At 38.0% G+C, this 17,846-nt stretch overlaps 1 protein-coding gene across 14 annotated transcripts in view; it reads left to right on the top strand.

The window, feature by feature from the left end:
- The window catches only part of CADPS2 (calcium dependent secretion activator 2), a 372,843-nt gene that overhangs the window by 277,054 nt on the left and 77,943 nt on the right, over positions 1-17,846 (top strand). For 11 of the 14 annotated variants that reach the window (XM_042467897.1, XM_042467891.1, XM_042467888.1 and 8 more), the window contains 3 exons: positions 2,645-2,748; positions 4,858-4,866; positions 9,407-9,563. In XM_042467897.1, the coding sequence (XP_042323831.1) occupies positions 2,645-2,748; positions 4,858-4,866; positions 9,407-9,563 (270 nt within the window). The remainder of the gene's footprint in view (positions 1-2,644; positions 2,749-4,857; positions 4,867-9,406; positions 9,564-17,846) is intronic. The other 3 variants (XM_042467898.1, XM_042467896.1, XM_042467889.1) reach the window with 1 other exon arrangement.

Genomic DNA, 17,846 nt, shown 5'->3' with positions numbered 1-17,846 from the left:
ATACACAGATTTCTTATACACAGATTCGAACATCCACAGTTTGAAAATGTTCAAAAAAAGTATAAATTTCAAATATCAAACCCTGATTTCCCATTTTTTATATGTTGCTATGTCATTATATTTAATGGGACTTGAGCATCCACAAATTTTGTTAGACACGGGGGATCTTGAAACCAAACCCCAGTGTATAACAAGGGTCCACTGTATTTTAAAGTAGGCTAAGGACAAATTGGGCCAGGGTTAGGCTGGATCCACCAAAATGACATCCAGTCTTCCTGTTCCCCCCAGGGATGGTGGGCAAGGGGGGCTTAGATTAAGGGTAGCCAACATCCTAACAGCAAGTGGGACTGCATGGACCTTTAACCCATACACTGAGGACTACAGCACCACCACTTGCCACTCTTGTAGTCATTATTTGGACCTGTTATAGTGATGTTGAAGGTGCAAGGGTTCTTTCTGAGGCCTGCCTACTTCCCTAGAGTGTCTCCTTTTCTTCTGAATGGGAAGGAGGAAAGGAGTTTTCCTTTTCAGTGGTGCCCTCTCTAAAAGTAGAACCAGCATTGTCAGCTTTGGTGGCTGCTGAAGCTGTGGCCTGTGGGGGTGGATAGAGTTTCAAAAACACTTGCTTCAAAGACTTAATCTAAATTATCACAATTTAGCTGAATTGTTTATCTTTTTTAACTGCTGTTAAATAAACCCGGGATTATATTTTTCATTTTGGCTTACATTTTGGTTCATTCGTAGTAGTTTTTGATAGGCAGATAAATTAAAAAACCTAGACTTATTTATTAATAACAATTGGAGTAAAATTACTAAATTTCCAAGCGTGAGCAATGCAATGCAAAAACCGCTGAACATGCTAGGGCTTACTTCTACTTAATCCGAGTAGCAGCAAAACTTTCATAGCGATTATTTGTATTTTCAAAAAATAAAACAAATCCACCATGAACTCCAGATTCGAGAAGTCTTCATTTTTGCAGCAATGCAATGATTACAGCATTCTGTCATATGTTCCTCCAAACAAGGCAGGGATGAGCAAAGTGCTCTGTAGATTATTTGAGGGGGGACATTTTTACTTGCTTTTGTTATTTGTTGAGGTGCAGCGAGGTCTGTGCTGAGATCAAGAAATACTCTTTGATAGGAGAAATGATACTGGGATATCATGTAGAACTACCGTCTTAAAAAGCAAGTACACTGCATTGCACAAGAGTAACCGTACATATATATTGGTCAGCTATCTGTGTACACATGTCACATACATTAAGTACAAGGTTCTTACATACAAATTTCTACTTACCTGGAAGCATTCTCCACATAAAATGTTTCATCCAGATTAATATTTGTGAAGGGTATCTTTACTGTTATGCTTTCTTCTGTCTTTTTGGATTTGTTTTTTTCTAATCCATTTATCCTAGATAAAGCTGTTTTTCCTGTAAGATCCACCTTTTATTTTATATCTTGGTATGTGGGCGCTCCCTCCTTCCCCCCTCTTATTTTTTGCTACTTTAATTAATGAGCCTTCAGCTTCCAAAATGGTTTAGATGTGCAAGTCACATGAAAGCATTTTTTTTATTTTAAAAAAATCACATTTGGGATGGAACAGTCTGGACGTAGTATCTATTGATTCCAATGAGTCATCCATTAGGAATAAAATTTTAAGTCATTTATGACAGAGCAGAAACCTCTGCTTTCTTGGTGGAGCTGACCTAGCAGAGGTTTAGAGCTTGCTCAGTGCAGAAGTTGAACATCTAACTGTGGTGGCTGGTGGCTTCCACCACTATGGGGTGGTGCATCTGTTCTGGGTTTGGTCTGAACTTTAAAGGATGTATCCAAGGTGCTGAACTCTATCCTTTCTGATTGACTCAGCACCTTGGATAATGCCTTTAAATTCCTACTAAAACCCAGATGAATTTACCATCCTGTTGATATGGGACCCAACAGCTGGCAATATGCCATCACAGATGTGTCTGCTAGTTCCCATCCGTTAAACAAGCTGGTGTGGTTAAGTTGTTAAGAATATTGGACAGTGGCTTGGGAGAACTCACTGAGCCATGAAACCCAGTGGGGGACCCCTTTCAGCTTGACTTATCTCACATGGTTGCTGTTGTGCGGAGAAAGTAGAGATGAAGATTGCTATGTGCTACTGCCTTGCGTGGAGAACAGCAGGACATAATTGTTGCTATTGTGTGCCTTCAAGTCATTTTCGAGTTATGCTAACCCTAAGGCAAAGCTATCGAGGAGTTTTCTTGGCAAAATTTATTCAAAGGTAGTTTGCCTTTGCCTTCTTCTAAGGCTGAGAGTGTGGCTTATTCCAAGGTCACCCAGTAGGTCTCCATGGCTTAGCAGGGATTTGAACCCTGGTCTCCAGTCCAGCACTCAAACTACTATATCATTCTAGATCTCATAAACATTACTCATAATCAATAAATAAATCATAAAGCATTAATAATGTCTTTGATAGAATATTTTATTTACATGTCAAAGTGCCATTCTTTGCATTGAAAACATAGATGAAGTGCTAGATGTTGTAAACCTCTTGGAACTGTGTACTTGTCTGTTGTTTTAGTTCTTTGGAGCATTTTTTATTCCCAGCTTCAATTTCCTAGCTTCAATCATCTTGGTTTGTATATTCCTTTCATTACAGAGATGCTGAATCAAGCTTCTCCTTCGGAAAAACTGGAAGAGGTTATTCATTTAGCAGAGCTCTGCATTGAAGTCCTACAGCAGAACGAAGAGCACCATTCAGAGGTGAGGATAACGACATTAGCTGTACAATAATGCTTGATAGCCACCCTGCCCAGCCTCGGTGTGAAGCAATTCTGTCAAAAAACATTACTGCTAAAGCCTCTGACATATGTTAAAGGCAATTCACATTTACAGAGCCATAATAGTTTTGAAGGTTATGAAAAGTGAAGTGAAATAAAACTCTACTTCTATTTCCTCTCGAATAAGCTTCGGTTTCAACATTTTAAAATAAAAAATAAACACCAGATAAAATGGAAGGAGAAAGAAAACATGCCTCCAGCCATTGGTGCTGAAATCCCTTGAAGAACAACCCTTCCAACTTTTCATCTCTCGTTAAAACTGATAAAGACCTTAAATGAAACAGAAGCACTTTCTATTAGATATACAAATGCAGAGGGAGAAACATGGTTAATATCGTGTAAGCTATCATTTTTATTTTAAAATGTCGGTAAAATCCACAAGTAACCTCTTTCAAAACACTTTTTACTGAATGAACACACATTCGGCTGTTACAAAATCCTGTTTGTTTTCCTGAGTGTTGTAAGAGGAGACATTCCTAAGTTCCACAGCAGGCAAACAACATGGTTTTACGAACATTAAAAGTTACCTCTTTTTTAAAAACAAAATGACAGATTTTTATACACATGTATTAATAGTGTTCTTGTTAGCATTTTAAAAGTTTGATTGGTTACCTTCCTGTAATTTCCAGAACTATTTGCAAGGAAGTTCATATTTTTAAAATAAAAAGCCATATACTTCTTTTTCTGGGAAAGCATACAAAATGGTAAGCTAGGGTGCAGTGTCTATAAATATGATCATTCAAAACATCTGCTTTTATTTCACACTGCCGATTCTAGATTTTAGCTTACATCTGTCATGTGTGAACTTGTCATGGATATTTTATTTTATACTGAAGAAACAGCTGCTTCAATAATTTGAAATGAATTCCCAAGTGGCATTATTCACCACTGTCTCATAATCTAAATAATTACTTAATGAAATATATATATGCAAATTTTGTTTTTTGTGAAAGTACATTGAAATTAAACTTTTCTGAACAAAAAGGTTCATAGGAAATACCAGAAATTAAAAACTGTTTGATAAACTAAGTACCATATATACTCGACTATAAGTCAAACTCATGTATAAGTCAAGGGCAGGTTTGGGGGCCAAAATTATGGATTTTGATATGACCTATGGATAAGCTGAGGGTAAAATTAGGGGCATGTAACAAAGGATCTAAACAATGAAGCAAAGAAAAACAATGCCAGAGAACCTAAAATATTCCAGCAGGCATGACTGTTTGTGCTCATGGGGGCTCTTCAGAGAGCCAGATGGCTACAGCAACTACACTCCGCGGCCCTGATCTGGCCTTTGCAGGACGCAAAAAGGAGCCACAAAAAGTGGATAGCCATGGTACTGTGGCTTTAGGGCGCTCCTTCAAGCATTGCATTATGTGAACACAGCAGCGGCATTGCGCTGTGATGCTGCATGCCGTATGGAATGGCATGTGGCATCACACTGCCCTGGGGGCGGAGTCAGGGCATGTCATGCGGACGTGATGCCCTGACTCTGCCCCCAGGCCAGCCTTTAAGGCTGGTGTGCACAGCCCCACACTGAAGGCTGAATGGATGAGAGCAGACTGGGGTCAGTGCTTCCAGGTGAGATTACACTCTTGCTTTTCACAAGTAAACTGTTCTTTTTTTATAAGTGTTAAAGTACAGTACTTACATACTGTAGATGTACATGGCCTAAATGTATACATGGGTATATACAGTACCTTATTATTTTTGTCTTATAGTACATTTTTACGGTATTATATATTTTTCTTCTAAAAATAAAAATAAATGGAACTTATTCCTGGCCTTTTGTTTTTATTATTTTTAAAAGGTCAGTATGCACTTTGAAGAGGGAATGGGGAGGGGATATAATGCGTCTCACTCCAGACATTAGTACTTGAAAGTAAGGTGACACCATTGAAAATAGTATGTTCCATGTGTGCAATGTTCACTATTAGAAAAAGAACCTGATACTGTTTTGAAACCCATGTTTTAATAGTGTTAACTTCTTTCCCCTGTTCTACCACACTTCCAAAATCATGGATTCCCACAGGGAAAAGAGGTATGTAATCCATCCCAACTAAAGGAGGACATTGTTTTCATATTTCCATGCATGGCATCATTAAGCACTTTTGAACATCAATTATCTTCACTGATTTTGTTCTTTTGCCACATTTATCTTTTTCATCCCCTAAAATACCTCCAGTTGTCACTATTTATTTAAGTTGGTATCACTGACAGCTAGAATGAAATATGGAAGATGCTCAGCTTTTAATTTCCATCTCTGCCATGGCCTTCAGCAAGTTACAGGCCTAAATCCTATTTGGGGTTTCTTGACAGATGAGCCAACATTTATGTCCCTGCCTCAAGAGGTGATGAACATTAGCTTTTGAGTGCCAGCCATAAAGCCCCATTATACTAATGTTTTGCTAGAGCCACTACCAATCTTCCAATATGGCTGCCATTGTGTCAGTGTCAGTGAAAGGGAATCTGAAAAGTGACTGAGGTGTCTTTGAGGGACCCCCTGGATAACAGTTGTAGCAAGAGGATACAAGCCCTATGCCATCCCTCTTGGAAGATCATCAGAAAAACTGACCCAATGCTGAATATTGTATTGTGATAATTCAAATTGCACATGTAGCAACTGTTGCTATATAGTGTGATATAAATTATAAGTAGTAGTCAAATAATTTAAAAAATCAGCCTTTAATCTCATGCAGAGCTTTTTTCCCTTCCTCTTAGAAAGCATGTGCTAAATCACTAATTGCATTCATTTTGGTGTCTTGTTATATTCCTATTGATAGAACAATGTTGCTTCTATTGTATTTGTCAGACTAGTTTCTCCACTTTATTCCTGGACAGCAGTGGATCAAAAGAGGGTCAAGAGTATTCCTGCAATTCAAGGGAAATTCTTGTCCCTATGGAGTCACTTTGCAAAGTAATATAGAGATGAGAATAGAATACATTGGCTTTTGGACTGTTTTATTTTGAACATATGTTTAAAAGAGAATTTATAATCAAATAAATAAAGGAAGTATTGGCAGAAGATTAAAAAATGTAAATCTGAAAAGACTTTTTTCTGCTTTAGTTTGCATGAACATTAATGAAATATTAGGGGGGAAAGTTTTGAGAAGTTGCTTCCTTTAATTTATTTCAGTTTTAACAGTGTTTTTATTTAGGATTTCTAGTTCAAGGGAATCAACTGGAATCATGTCTTGTCGTTTGCGTGGGTGTATTCATCTTTCTCTTCATTCCCATTATCGTCAGGAACATGTGGAGAATGTTCAGATCATTGTAAAATCTTTGTCATGATCTCTAAGTTCCAGAAGTCCACATTGTTTCCTTTCTCCCTACAGCCATGATTTCCATTTCAGAAAAACCTACAGTACTGCAAAAGTTTCGAGGATATTGCCTATTATTTATTTATTTAAATGAATTATATGCCGCCTTTTGGCAAAGCTTCAAAAGAAGTTTACAAAAGCAAGATTAAATGCACAAACAAAATGTCGCAATTGCATGTTGCCAAGCAAAATACATGTAAAACCTATTAGAGAATGTAAATGCCTTTGGCTGGTGCCAGGTGGGCCTCTATGGAAAGGAAATCCCACACACAGGAAGGCCCCTCTGTAAAGGTTCTCTTACTGCCTCATTGCAGATAGCAGAGCATGGAGGAAGTCCTCCAAAGATGGCAGTGCATGGACAGGTTGCAGGCATTATTTCAGTCACCTATGCTATATAGTATATTATGATGCTTTAAAATTACTCTGACTTATTTATCAGAGGGTTGAAATACATAGGAAAGTCATTCATATCTATTGAAGTCATGGCAGTACAGGGTTTCTGATAACAATAATAAGAAATTCCCTATTAAAATTTTACATTGGTCTGGTTTTTTAAAATACACACACACACACACACACCTGTTCTAATTTTAGAATTATTAAAGGAAGAGTAACTATATCTTAATAATTGATAAAACTGAAGCATACAAATGATACCTAACATGAAGCTGCCTTTTGTTGCTCCTTGAATCAAACCCCCCTTAAAAAGAAATTTATGGGAGCAAAAATCTACTCCTAAAACCCTCTAAGCATGATTTAATCTCTAATAATCCCACATTCCCACCCCATTTTAAAAAATGAAACATGTGGATGGATTAAACCAGGAGTGAACTTTTGGCCACTTTATGTTGTCATCTCTATTGACCCCGACCCTCCAAAGCCCATCCCTGATCTAGATCAATATCATTTATGTTGACTTATAATGATTTTCCAGCATTTCCAACATTAGTCTTTCACAGCCCTACCTAGAGATGCTAGAGGAGTTAACCTCAAACTTTCTGCACATAGAGTGTGTGCTTTGCTATTGAGTTACAGTTCTTCATATTTAGTAAGTTGATATCTGCAATGACAAGCTCTTAAGAGCCAACCCCATGCATTAAAACAGTCCTATACATACCACATTTTAATTTAATATCTTCTTTATTCTTCCACTGAGAGGCTAACAGCCATTCATTCCCTATATGATGTTATTAGAATATTGGTCTTTACTTTTTTCTTCTATCTAACTATGTCTATCTGTGTCTCTATCTGCTGTAGTGACTTGGATAATATATTGTTGACCTTGCTCCAAGCCTATATAGTTTAACCACTGAAAAGGATGCAAGCTTTCAGCAAGACCTTGCACTAACTAGCAAAGCTCAGACATTTAGTCATTTTCCTCTTTAGTGAAGTCAGCATCCATGTTGTTGTGATAAGAAAGGACAGGTAATCATTTTAGTAGTGGTCAACTGACATGCACACTCTGTGATGCCGTCAAGCTTTATTATAGTTGTTGTTGTTAACATTTATTAGCTGCCTTTTTCTTTAAAAGATTGATGGACTCTTATAGTAGTTAAAATGTTTGCTTTAAAAGTAGTAGTAGTGTAGTAGTTGTAGTGTAGTAGTGTTAAAGGTTTATTGCATACATTTTTCTACAGTGATTCTTAAGACATCTCATAATATAAAACATACAAAAGCTAAAAGCAAAACAATAAAACAAGGCATGAAATAAAACTATACTACCACCATCCAAGAATATTCACACTTTCTTACACTGGCCAAAATGGAACTAAGGACCTATATTAGTTTTCCATACTCTGTGTATGACCTGTGATTCTCTGGTTATTTTTATCCTAATGAATAGATGTAGAATTTCAGCTTTGCTTTGTTGTTTATGGAAAGTTTCTATTCCATAAATGTAAGGTAAATCTCAAAAGTATGTCATTTCAAAGCCCTGGAGAGAAAGGGAGACTCTGAACTACATTTCTGTTCAGTAATGTTTGATGTTCTCTATCTAACAGTGTAAGAAATTTTACAAGACACAGGTATACATGGAATTGTATCCAGTGATGTTTATCTGATCCAGCAGTGAAACACAGAGGGAGGTGTGTGTGTGTTTTATTGATTCCCCCTCCTCTCTGCAGACCTTAACATATCCCTCTCTGCAATGGTCTCTAGATAGTTGGAACACCCTTCAGAATATCAAGAGAGGTGGCACAGTGAGAGCACAGATTATCAAGAGAGATGGCACAGGAGCTACAGGGTAATTGGTAAAAAAAAAGTCTTCCTTACTATTCCACTGACAGATCCATCTGCTGGATCAAAGAGCCTTCCCTTATTTCAGAAACATCACTGGATACATCCCATGCACATGAAGGCTGTTACTTCATTTAAAGGAGTCTTATTCAATCATATACATTTCAAGTAATTAAATGTACATAAATTAGCACCAAAAGGGTGTGGGAAATACTCATAAATAGAAAGAAAAAGCATTGTTGCTTTCATTTACAACAGCTTCCCTCCACATGGTATCCTCCCAGTGTGTGTTGGACTGCAGCTCCAGAACCTCCTAGCCCACACATCTGGAGAGCTGTTTCGTATGATACACACATTGTGTGACTGCTACCATTCAAAAGAGCCATTCTCCATTCTCATGCAGGTGGGGAATACCTCTTTTAAGGTGCTTCTTGCCATCTGCAAATTTTAAGTATCTGAATTAAAGATATTTTTAAAACATAAAAAACAACTTCTCAATGAGACAAGGGCACCATCTAGTCAATCAGATTGTTTTAATCGATTATACTTTGTTGCCCAAATTGAACGTATGCAGTCTAACTTGAACAAGTTACATCATTGTTGTATGTCTTCAAGTTGTTTCTGCCTTACAGTGACCCTAATGTGAAGCTGTCATGGGGTTTTCTTGGCAGAATTTATTCAGAGAAGGTTTGCCTTTGCCTTCCTCTCAGAAAGTGTGACTTGCCCAAGGTTACCCAGCAGGTTTCTACGGCTGAGTGGGGATTCAAACCCTGGTCTCCAGAGTTGTAGTCCAGCATTCAAACCACTACATTATGATGGCTTTCTACAAGTTATATAAATTAAATAATCCAATTTTTAGTGCAGAATTTTGATTGTCTCCCCCCCCCCCCCCACTGATTGTATACAAATTGGCATAGCATGCCTCAATCATTCATTCACATTCATTTCATGCATGAAGAAAATCTGAACTGAATTTATTTATGTTTTGTTTTAAACTTTAAATTATTTCTTTAAATTATGATACAGGCATTTGCTTGGTGGCCAGATCTACTGGCTGAACATGGAGAGAAATTCTGGTCACTTTTTACGGTTGACATGGATTCAGCACTTGAAGCTCAGCCACAAGATTCCTGGGATAGTTTCCCTCTTTTCCAGTTGCTAAATAACTTCCTAAGAAATGACCGTAAGCTTCTTAATTGTATGATATTATTCTTGCCTTTCAGCTCCTATCTATGTCTAGCCTTCAGAATGAGTTAAATAATATGAAAATATTTATTTTCTTTATTCCTGCTTGCTATCAAATTCACTGATGTTTGCCTTCCGAGACACTTTTACATGGGAGTAAACCCTGATACATTGTGGCTGCATCCACACTGCAGAAATAATCCAGTTTGCCCACTTTAAATGCCATGGCTCAGTGCTATGGAATTCTGGAAACTGTAGTTTTGTGAGACATTTAGTCTTCCCTGTCAACCAGCTCTGGTGCCACAACAAACTACAAATCCGAGGAATCCATGGGATGGAGCCATGGCACTGAAAGTGATTGAAACTGGATTATTTCTGCAGTGTGGATGCAGCTTCAGAGGAACTTTCTTCACAGTAAATATGTACAGTTTTGTTGCATGGATAGTTATTGGTCTATAAGGTATAAGCTGAAATATCTCCCCCCACCCCACCCCACAAAAACCCTGCCATGATTTCAGTAAACCTAGATAAAAGTAATTTTACCTGGATTATAATGAAATCTCTTCTAATCCTTGTAACTCAGTAATGAATATTCTGGAGGTGCAATACAAAGTAAGCCTGCCTCCTTGGCTGAAATTTGTGTTGATCTTTGTTTGTTTCCCACAGTTATTTCTATGTGACTCTTTAAGCATTCTTTTCCAAATACATTCATGGACTCAATGGCCATGTTAAGTGGAGGTCTGAAAGTTATATTCCAAAAAAGTAATTTTTCCAAACGTCTGGTATCTTATGTTCTAATTAATCATACCTTTGGTTACCAAGTTCATAACAAGCTAGGATATTAAACCATGGTTAATACCTGGCTGAAGGATTCTGACTGGTTCTAAAGCTGGTAATAAGAAATTCCCAGTCTAGGCAAAAATGTAAGTATGGTTAATTACAGATTTCTAGGTTTGTTTTTGGCAGGGTCATTCTGAATGAACTATAACCTGAAGAAGCTATATCTAGGTAACAGCAGTAACAGCCTTCCAGTTGCTCCTTCTGAAATCTGCAGCTCTTTCCCTCTACTGGAGAACAGAGCTCTGTTGAAGGACCTAAACCAACTATTGGCTTAGATGTGGTGAAGGATATGTGCCATTATCCACATTCAAATAAGATTCAACTCTTAATCCAGTTTCTATACATAGAACAGGGAAGGGCTGACATCTTGTCACTTACCTCAGCCAGTAAAATTTCTTCGACCAAGAAGTCAATGCCGATACCTAGTGCAAGGGAAAAGTGTGTGCTGTGTATGAAGAAAAAGTGTGTGGCTTCTTGCATGAAAATCTGTTCATCAAAACATTGTCATTAGGAAAGCACCTGTTAGGTTTGTATTCACCTACAGGATCATTATAACATGAGAAACACTGACAAGAGTTTTGCACAGAATAATCAGCTGGAAGGCAAAAACATAAAAGACCATTGCAATGTATATTATTATGTGCCAAATAAAAGGCCAGCAAATTACATTGGTACTGCATTTCCTGTCCTCCAAAATGTTTCAGTCCCACTGACCCTTTCTCTCCCAGCTTGCCTTTTAATTTTGTTGTAGGCATCCTGCCTTGTTCTCTAGCATGGAACATCATCTGTGAAGGCTTTAGCATTCTGTAAACCAGTGATATAATTTCACAGAAATATAATACCAATGGTGGTAGAGTCACAAACTCACTCACTCACACTGTATTTGAGAGAAACAGAGAGAGGCTCTTAAGACTGCAGCTATGTTGCTGTCCTATAACATGGATTTGTCTTAAATTCAGAATAAACTATGCCAATACTATGCTTTCCCTCAGAATAGCAATGCTGCCCATCAAACAGACACATCAGAAGCATCAACTTAATGCTTGCTGTGAAAGATTATTGGAAGGCATGGGTTTCTACTCTTCCTTGCCTTCAACCAATTAAATATGTAATTACTTTAAATGATTATGTGGAAACCGTTTCAAGGGAGGAAGACATTTCATTAAAATGACAGAAAGTGTATTTTCATAATGAAGCAATTATGAGCAACATTATAAAGTGTTGCAGAGGGGGAACCCTAAGCCATTACAATTACAGGGCTAATGGCCCTGATGCCTTTTTAATGCAAGAAATGCCATTTCAAGAGAGGTGACTTGGAGTAGGAAGGTGCTGGGCATGGAAAGGGTTAAAACTCCATTTCCTACTGCTTCCAAATTCCTTTCTCCCAAAGCTTCTATTTAAAGAAAAAGTAGAGGTTTATAACATGTACAGTCAGCCCTCTATAACCACAGATATTTAATCCACAGATTCAACCATCCACAGCTTGAAAATATTCAAAAATAATATAAATTCCAAAAGCCTTTGGAAATTTATATAAGCCATTTAATATAAGGGACACCATTTCACTGTGCCATTGTATTTAATAGGACTTGAGCATGCACAGATTTTGGTATCTATGGGGGGTCCTGGAACCAAACCAAAGAAGATACCAAAGACCCACTCACTGTATGTGGTGGCTTACATGTGGTTAGCTTCAAAAGAAGAAGCTTTTAAAATCTCCACCTACCTTTCCATATTGGTCAGACTATGGTATACAGTGTGATCCTTTCTAGCGAGGGAAACCACTTGCAAATGCCATGCACGCCACTGAGTAGATGGAATATAAATAAGATAAATAAGGGGAAGCCATTTGGGTAACTGTAGCATGTAATGTTTTCCCTCACCACAGAATAGCAAAAACTTTGGTTCCTAGTATTTCTCCAGGATGCTGCTTTTGCTTTAGCAGTGCTTCATTCATAGAATTTGACATAAAACATGCATGATTCCCCCCACCCAACTCCATTTGTAACCCTCATTCTCTTTTTCTCTTACTACTGTACAAAATATATATCAAGGAGGAAAAGATGGAGTAGCTTCAGAATATCATTGAATCAGTAGTGCCAGGAATAGCTTGTCTGGAAGTGCTCCTGATCACCCACATGTCTCATGGAATTCAACCACATGGCAGATGACCATTGTGTAAAAAGACATAATGAATAACTCCTTTGCAAAGTTGACTCATTAAGATCATCTGCGAGAACATCATATGTGTGTAGTATTGGGTGTGAGTTTTATGAGGACTTTTAAATGCTGTGGCTGAACCATAGAGCTCCGATCCATTGGTGAAGACTTTTGCCTTTTTAAAATGAGACGTACAGATCTAAAAAGGGGGGAAGGACTAGATTGTGTTCTCCTGAGGATAAAAGGGCAAGTGTTAATAATTAACAAGAAGAGTGAAGTGGAGTCAAAATAGCCATAATAGAGCCCAGAGTGACTGTTAAAGTCAACTCTCATTATCAAAAAGCTCATTAGGAAATGAAGAGGTAGAAATCCCACTGGGTTATTCTCTAACTGAGGCCAATATCAGCAATAATTTTTCAGATTTCTTTGAAATGTACTCTTAGGTTATCATATTGTATGTGAGGTTAATCTTCGTCCTTTGAACGGTGGAGAGTTGACACCTGCATGTTGTTCTATTTGAAGAGTTTCTAGTGAACTCTAAAACTTCAGAGTTTCTAGATGTATCCAGTATGAGTGAAAACTTGGAAAGGGATTTATCTTTTTTAATACACAAGAATATTTCATGAACTTGAGTGTAATGTTGTTCTCAAAACTGAAACTGCCATAATAGAAATTTGTGGGGTAATGCACATGTGTGTGTTCCAGCTTCTCTTGCTTTTTGCACAGTTTGGCTGGTTACAAACCGGCACTTGGGACGTCCACAGGACGTCCCATTTTAAAAAGGGGGCGTCTCTTCTAGACGCCCCTGGGTCTAATACAGATTCTGTCCGTACAATATGGCGCCGGCCGTTCCACACGGCCGACACCATCTTTACATATCGAACGCTGTGCGTCCGAACGTGTCGCGGCACCTCGCGACGTCACAGAGGCGCCGCAGAAAGAAGCTCCATTTTGGAGCTTCTTTTTTGCTCCGTAAGGGAGCCGCACAGTGTGGCTGCGACGGCTCCCTTATGGAGCAAATGGCAGCAGCGGCAGACCACCTCAAAGCGGCGGTCTATAACCTGCCTTTGTTTAACAGCATTCGTCCACAGTGTGTCATAGCTCAATTGCTGCAATTTGACATCTTAGTAATATTTGTAATTTATGTAATACACATTTATTTAGATGAATATGCACTAGCTTATTTTTATGTAATCCTTGACGGCTATCTATCTATGTATCAAACCATTGAATGCTAGATGGCTACTGCTTCCAGATTTGACTTCTAAAATATAACATTTTGAATGGCTGTAAAAAATATCTACCCACAATAGTTTTATTGGTGTTCTGCTTCATATCTATCTATCTCGAGAGAGCGAGAGAGCGCTATAGTTTTGAAGAACCACTACCTGGGCCCCTAAGGTTTTCATATGCAGTTGGCTCTCCATATCCACAGGTCCTTATCCATGGATTCAATCATCCATGGTTGAAATATTTTTTTAAAAAAATAAATTTCAAAAAGCAAACCTTGGTTTTGCCATTTTATATAAGAGACACCATTTTACTCTGCCACTATATATAATGGGACTTGAGCATCCATGGATTTTGGTATCTACAGGGATCCTGGAACCAAACCCCAGTGAATATCAAGAGTCCACTGTAATAGGAGATACAAAACACTCCATTCTAGATGAATCAAATCAAATTCGTTATGTCAAAATCACACAAAGATTGGAAAAGTTGCTTTTGAGAGTACAACTCACAGAATCCCCAAACCTGCATGATTACTGGGAGGGTTCTGGAAGCTGTCATCCAAAAATGTTACTTTTCCAAGTTCTAGTTACATATACATTGGGCCCTTCCCTTAACGCAAGGAATCCGTTCTGGATTCCCCATGTAAGGGGAATTCTGCATATGCTCACACCCCACTGAAAACAATGAGGTGTGTGCTTGCGGCAGCGTGTACACCATACACTTTATTGCCACGCAGCTTCAGCGTAAGCTTGAAGCTACGTCTATTGTGCCGGCGTATGGCGCAGGCACACTGTAGTAGCCTTTATTACCATGAAATGTAAAAAGTATGTATTTCTTTTATATACAGTTTAAACCATTTTCTAATTGAAATTTATTAATCCATTTTCCATGTGTCTGTAGCCATCATTTCTTTCACCAAGCTTTGTATAGTGATACAGAAGAACTCCTTATGTTACAGAATATACATTCACATCTAGATCAAGTGAGAGAGGAGAACATTTATCTTCTCAGCTGGATGTTGTGCAGTGGATAATGTGCATCCATACATACTTGTTAGTCAGCTTATCTGGACACAGAAGCTGCACATGACATGTGCAGAGAGCAGATCTTTGGATTTGCCTTTTTCTATTCCCCTAAGTGAAGCATCCAGGACATGTTTCACAGAATGAGCAGTTCTAAATGTGCAAAACCTCTGCTGATCAGTAGTGATATATCAGATGGGGAAAAATAGGGGATAAGCCATAATTTTCTCTGTATGCCTAGTAACTGTTACTGGCCATGTTAATTATTCTTTAAAGATTTAGGGTTGAATCCACACTTAGCTTTGGATGCCTAATTCTAGTGTTACATTAGCACTTGAACATTAATGTGATACAACATTCTTCTCATTCAGCCCTGTCTGCCAATGAAAGATATTTCTGACAGGTCTCCTTCAGGAGCAGGATTTGAGGGGGCACAGGAGGCTGCAAGCAAGTGGGGAACACAAACAGTTCCTTCAGTGGAACCATCCTATTGAATCCTGATCACAGAGACCTATTAGTCGTGCTTAACTTCTCATATTGAGTTAAGTGTTTCTCCTCAAAGCTTGACTAGTTCTGGGATAGCTAATTGTCATGGCACATGTTGCATTATTTTACACTTACCTGGTTTTTCTTTTTCTTGATAGAAATATGTGATCTTTCCAGTAGCTTATTTAGGTGGTCATATTACAATTGGCCCTCCTTATCCATGGATTTTTTAATCCATGGATTCAAGTATACATAGCTTGAAAATATTTTTTAAAAAGTATAAATTCCAAATAGCAAACCTTAATTTTCCATTTTATATAAAGGACACCATTTTACTATGTCATTTTATTTAATGGGACTTGAGCATCCACAGATTTTGTTATATACGGGGGGCGAGGGGTGGGTTCCTGGAACCAAATCCCAATGGATAACAAGGGCCCACTGTAATCAATTTTTGCCACTAAATCGTTTTCTCCCAAGACTGAGAGCATCTGGAGCAAAATGAGATTTTGGTTGAATTAACAACTTTATCTATAATCCACTTGAAATTTTTCCCACATAAGTATCCCTGAAATGAATGTAAGTTGTACAAAAGTATTGATTCAGCAGTGCTTGCATGAAAGGTACTTCTCAGTGGATGATCCAAGTATGTTAACATTTTGTTTAGGAAATGATGCAGATTCAGAAGAAGAGCTATTTCATTTCACACAGGATATTATAATTATTTGGAGCAGCTGCCCTCTTTTTCAGAAAATGCCTAAAGAAAACCTTGACTTGCATCAATCTTCCATAGCGCATTATTCTCAGGTTTTTATTGACCCTGCCTCTAATTCCAAAACAGTAGCTTCAGAAAGTCATTTTTCATTTTTTTTTTCTTCTCTACAAACACTTTCAATTATTCTTTCATAGAACAATTAGTGGATCTCTGTATATATCCATAATGGTTTAAGGGGCAATGCATCAATGAAATTTTGTCAGCACAATAATTCTGTTTTCCCTGACTATAGATTGTGTATAAACTAGCTAGACATTAAGAATAGACAAAATAAATGGAAAGGTATGCCACTTATGCCATTTGGAGGCACAACTGTCCAGAACAGGTAGGCATGGCCATGGGTTGCATGAATTCAGACCCCTTTTAGGTGCAGCCCCCAGCCTTCCAGCTGAGCCAATTAGCTAGATGGGAAAGGAGGAGAGAAAACACTCTTATGCCATTGTTATTTTCAGTGCTGCGGCAGTGATCTCTGTGGATAGTTTGTTGTTGTTGGTTGTTGTTGTTAATTGCCCTCAGCTTTGACTCATAGTGACCCTGTGAATGAGACATCTCCATGTCTCATTATTCTCCACTTCTCTGTTCAGGTCCTGCAGGCTCATGTCCATGGCCTCCTGATCAACTTTAACCATCTAATATGTGGTCTTCCTCTCTTTCTACTGCCTTCTGCCTTTCCTAGCATCATTGTCTTTTCTAATAATTCATTTCTTCTCATGATGTGGGCAAAATACAACAGCCACAATTAGTTCTCTTGGCTTTCAGGGAGAGTTCCAGTTTGATAAATAAAATGTTGCCTTCTAATAATTCATCCTTCCTACTTGACTATAAGAGATGCAGATAAATCTCATCAGATAAAATTCTGATGCACATCTGTCCGTTTTATATAAAAGATACATTGGCTTATGTTTACATGGAGTGTGCAAATCCCTGCATGTAGACTTGCAAATCTAGACTATTGCATTTTTGCTTAACATGCTTATAATAAACAATTACTTATATTGGACAAACAATGATAAGAGTTTTTTGTTTGGGACACTGACAGATAATCTAACTTTAAATAACCACTTTAGCTAGTTTAGTGTTGTTCTAAAAAGATTACCATATATACTTGATTATAAGACAAGAAATTTATGCTCAAAAACTGACTCTGAAATCAAGGGGCGACTAATATATAGACTAATACAGTTCCCATGGGTTGAGATCAACTGGAAGGCAGTTAAGAACAAACAAACAAACAGTAGTATGGTTTATAAAGATCCTTTAAAAAGCAGCCCCAATGTCTCACTCTGTGCCTCAGCAATGATTGCTGAAAGAGCTGCAAGGCAGGAAAGTGTGTGAGTGTGTGTGTGATGATTCCCTTCTCAATCCGATCTTAAAACTCTTTTGCATCCTCCGCCTCCTCTTCACATTTTCCCTAACAATGCAGCTACTCTTTTTCCCCTCCACTTCCAACTCAGTCTTAAAAACCTTTGCATCTTCCTCCTTCTCTTTGCATTTCCCCTGACAATCCAGCTACCTTTTTATCCTCCTGCTTCCAACCAAATCTTAAAACCTTTTATTCTCATCCTCCTCCTCTTTGCATTTCTTCTGATGACCAAACAGCCCTTTTTTCCACTTCCAACCCAATGTTAAAACCTGCTGTCCACTAAATGCTAGCCTCAACTTATCCACGTCATATCAAAATACATGATTTTGGCCCTAAAACCTTCCCTTAACTTATACATGAGGTCGACTTGTACACAAGTATATATGGTAACTGCAAATTTTT

Source organism: Sceloporus undulatus, chromosome 5, assembly GCF_019175285.1.
Source record: "Sceloporus undulatus isolate JIND9_A2432 ecotype Alabama chromosome 5, SceUnd_v1.1, whole genome shotgun sequence".
NCBI classification, from domain to species: domain Eukaryota; kingdom Metazoa; phylum Chordata; class Lepidosauria; order Squamata; family Phrynosomatidae; genus Sceloporus; species Sceloporus undulatus.
This window is presented reverse-complemented; position numbering and strand designations above follow the sequence as displayed.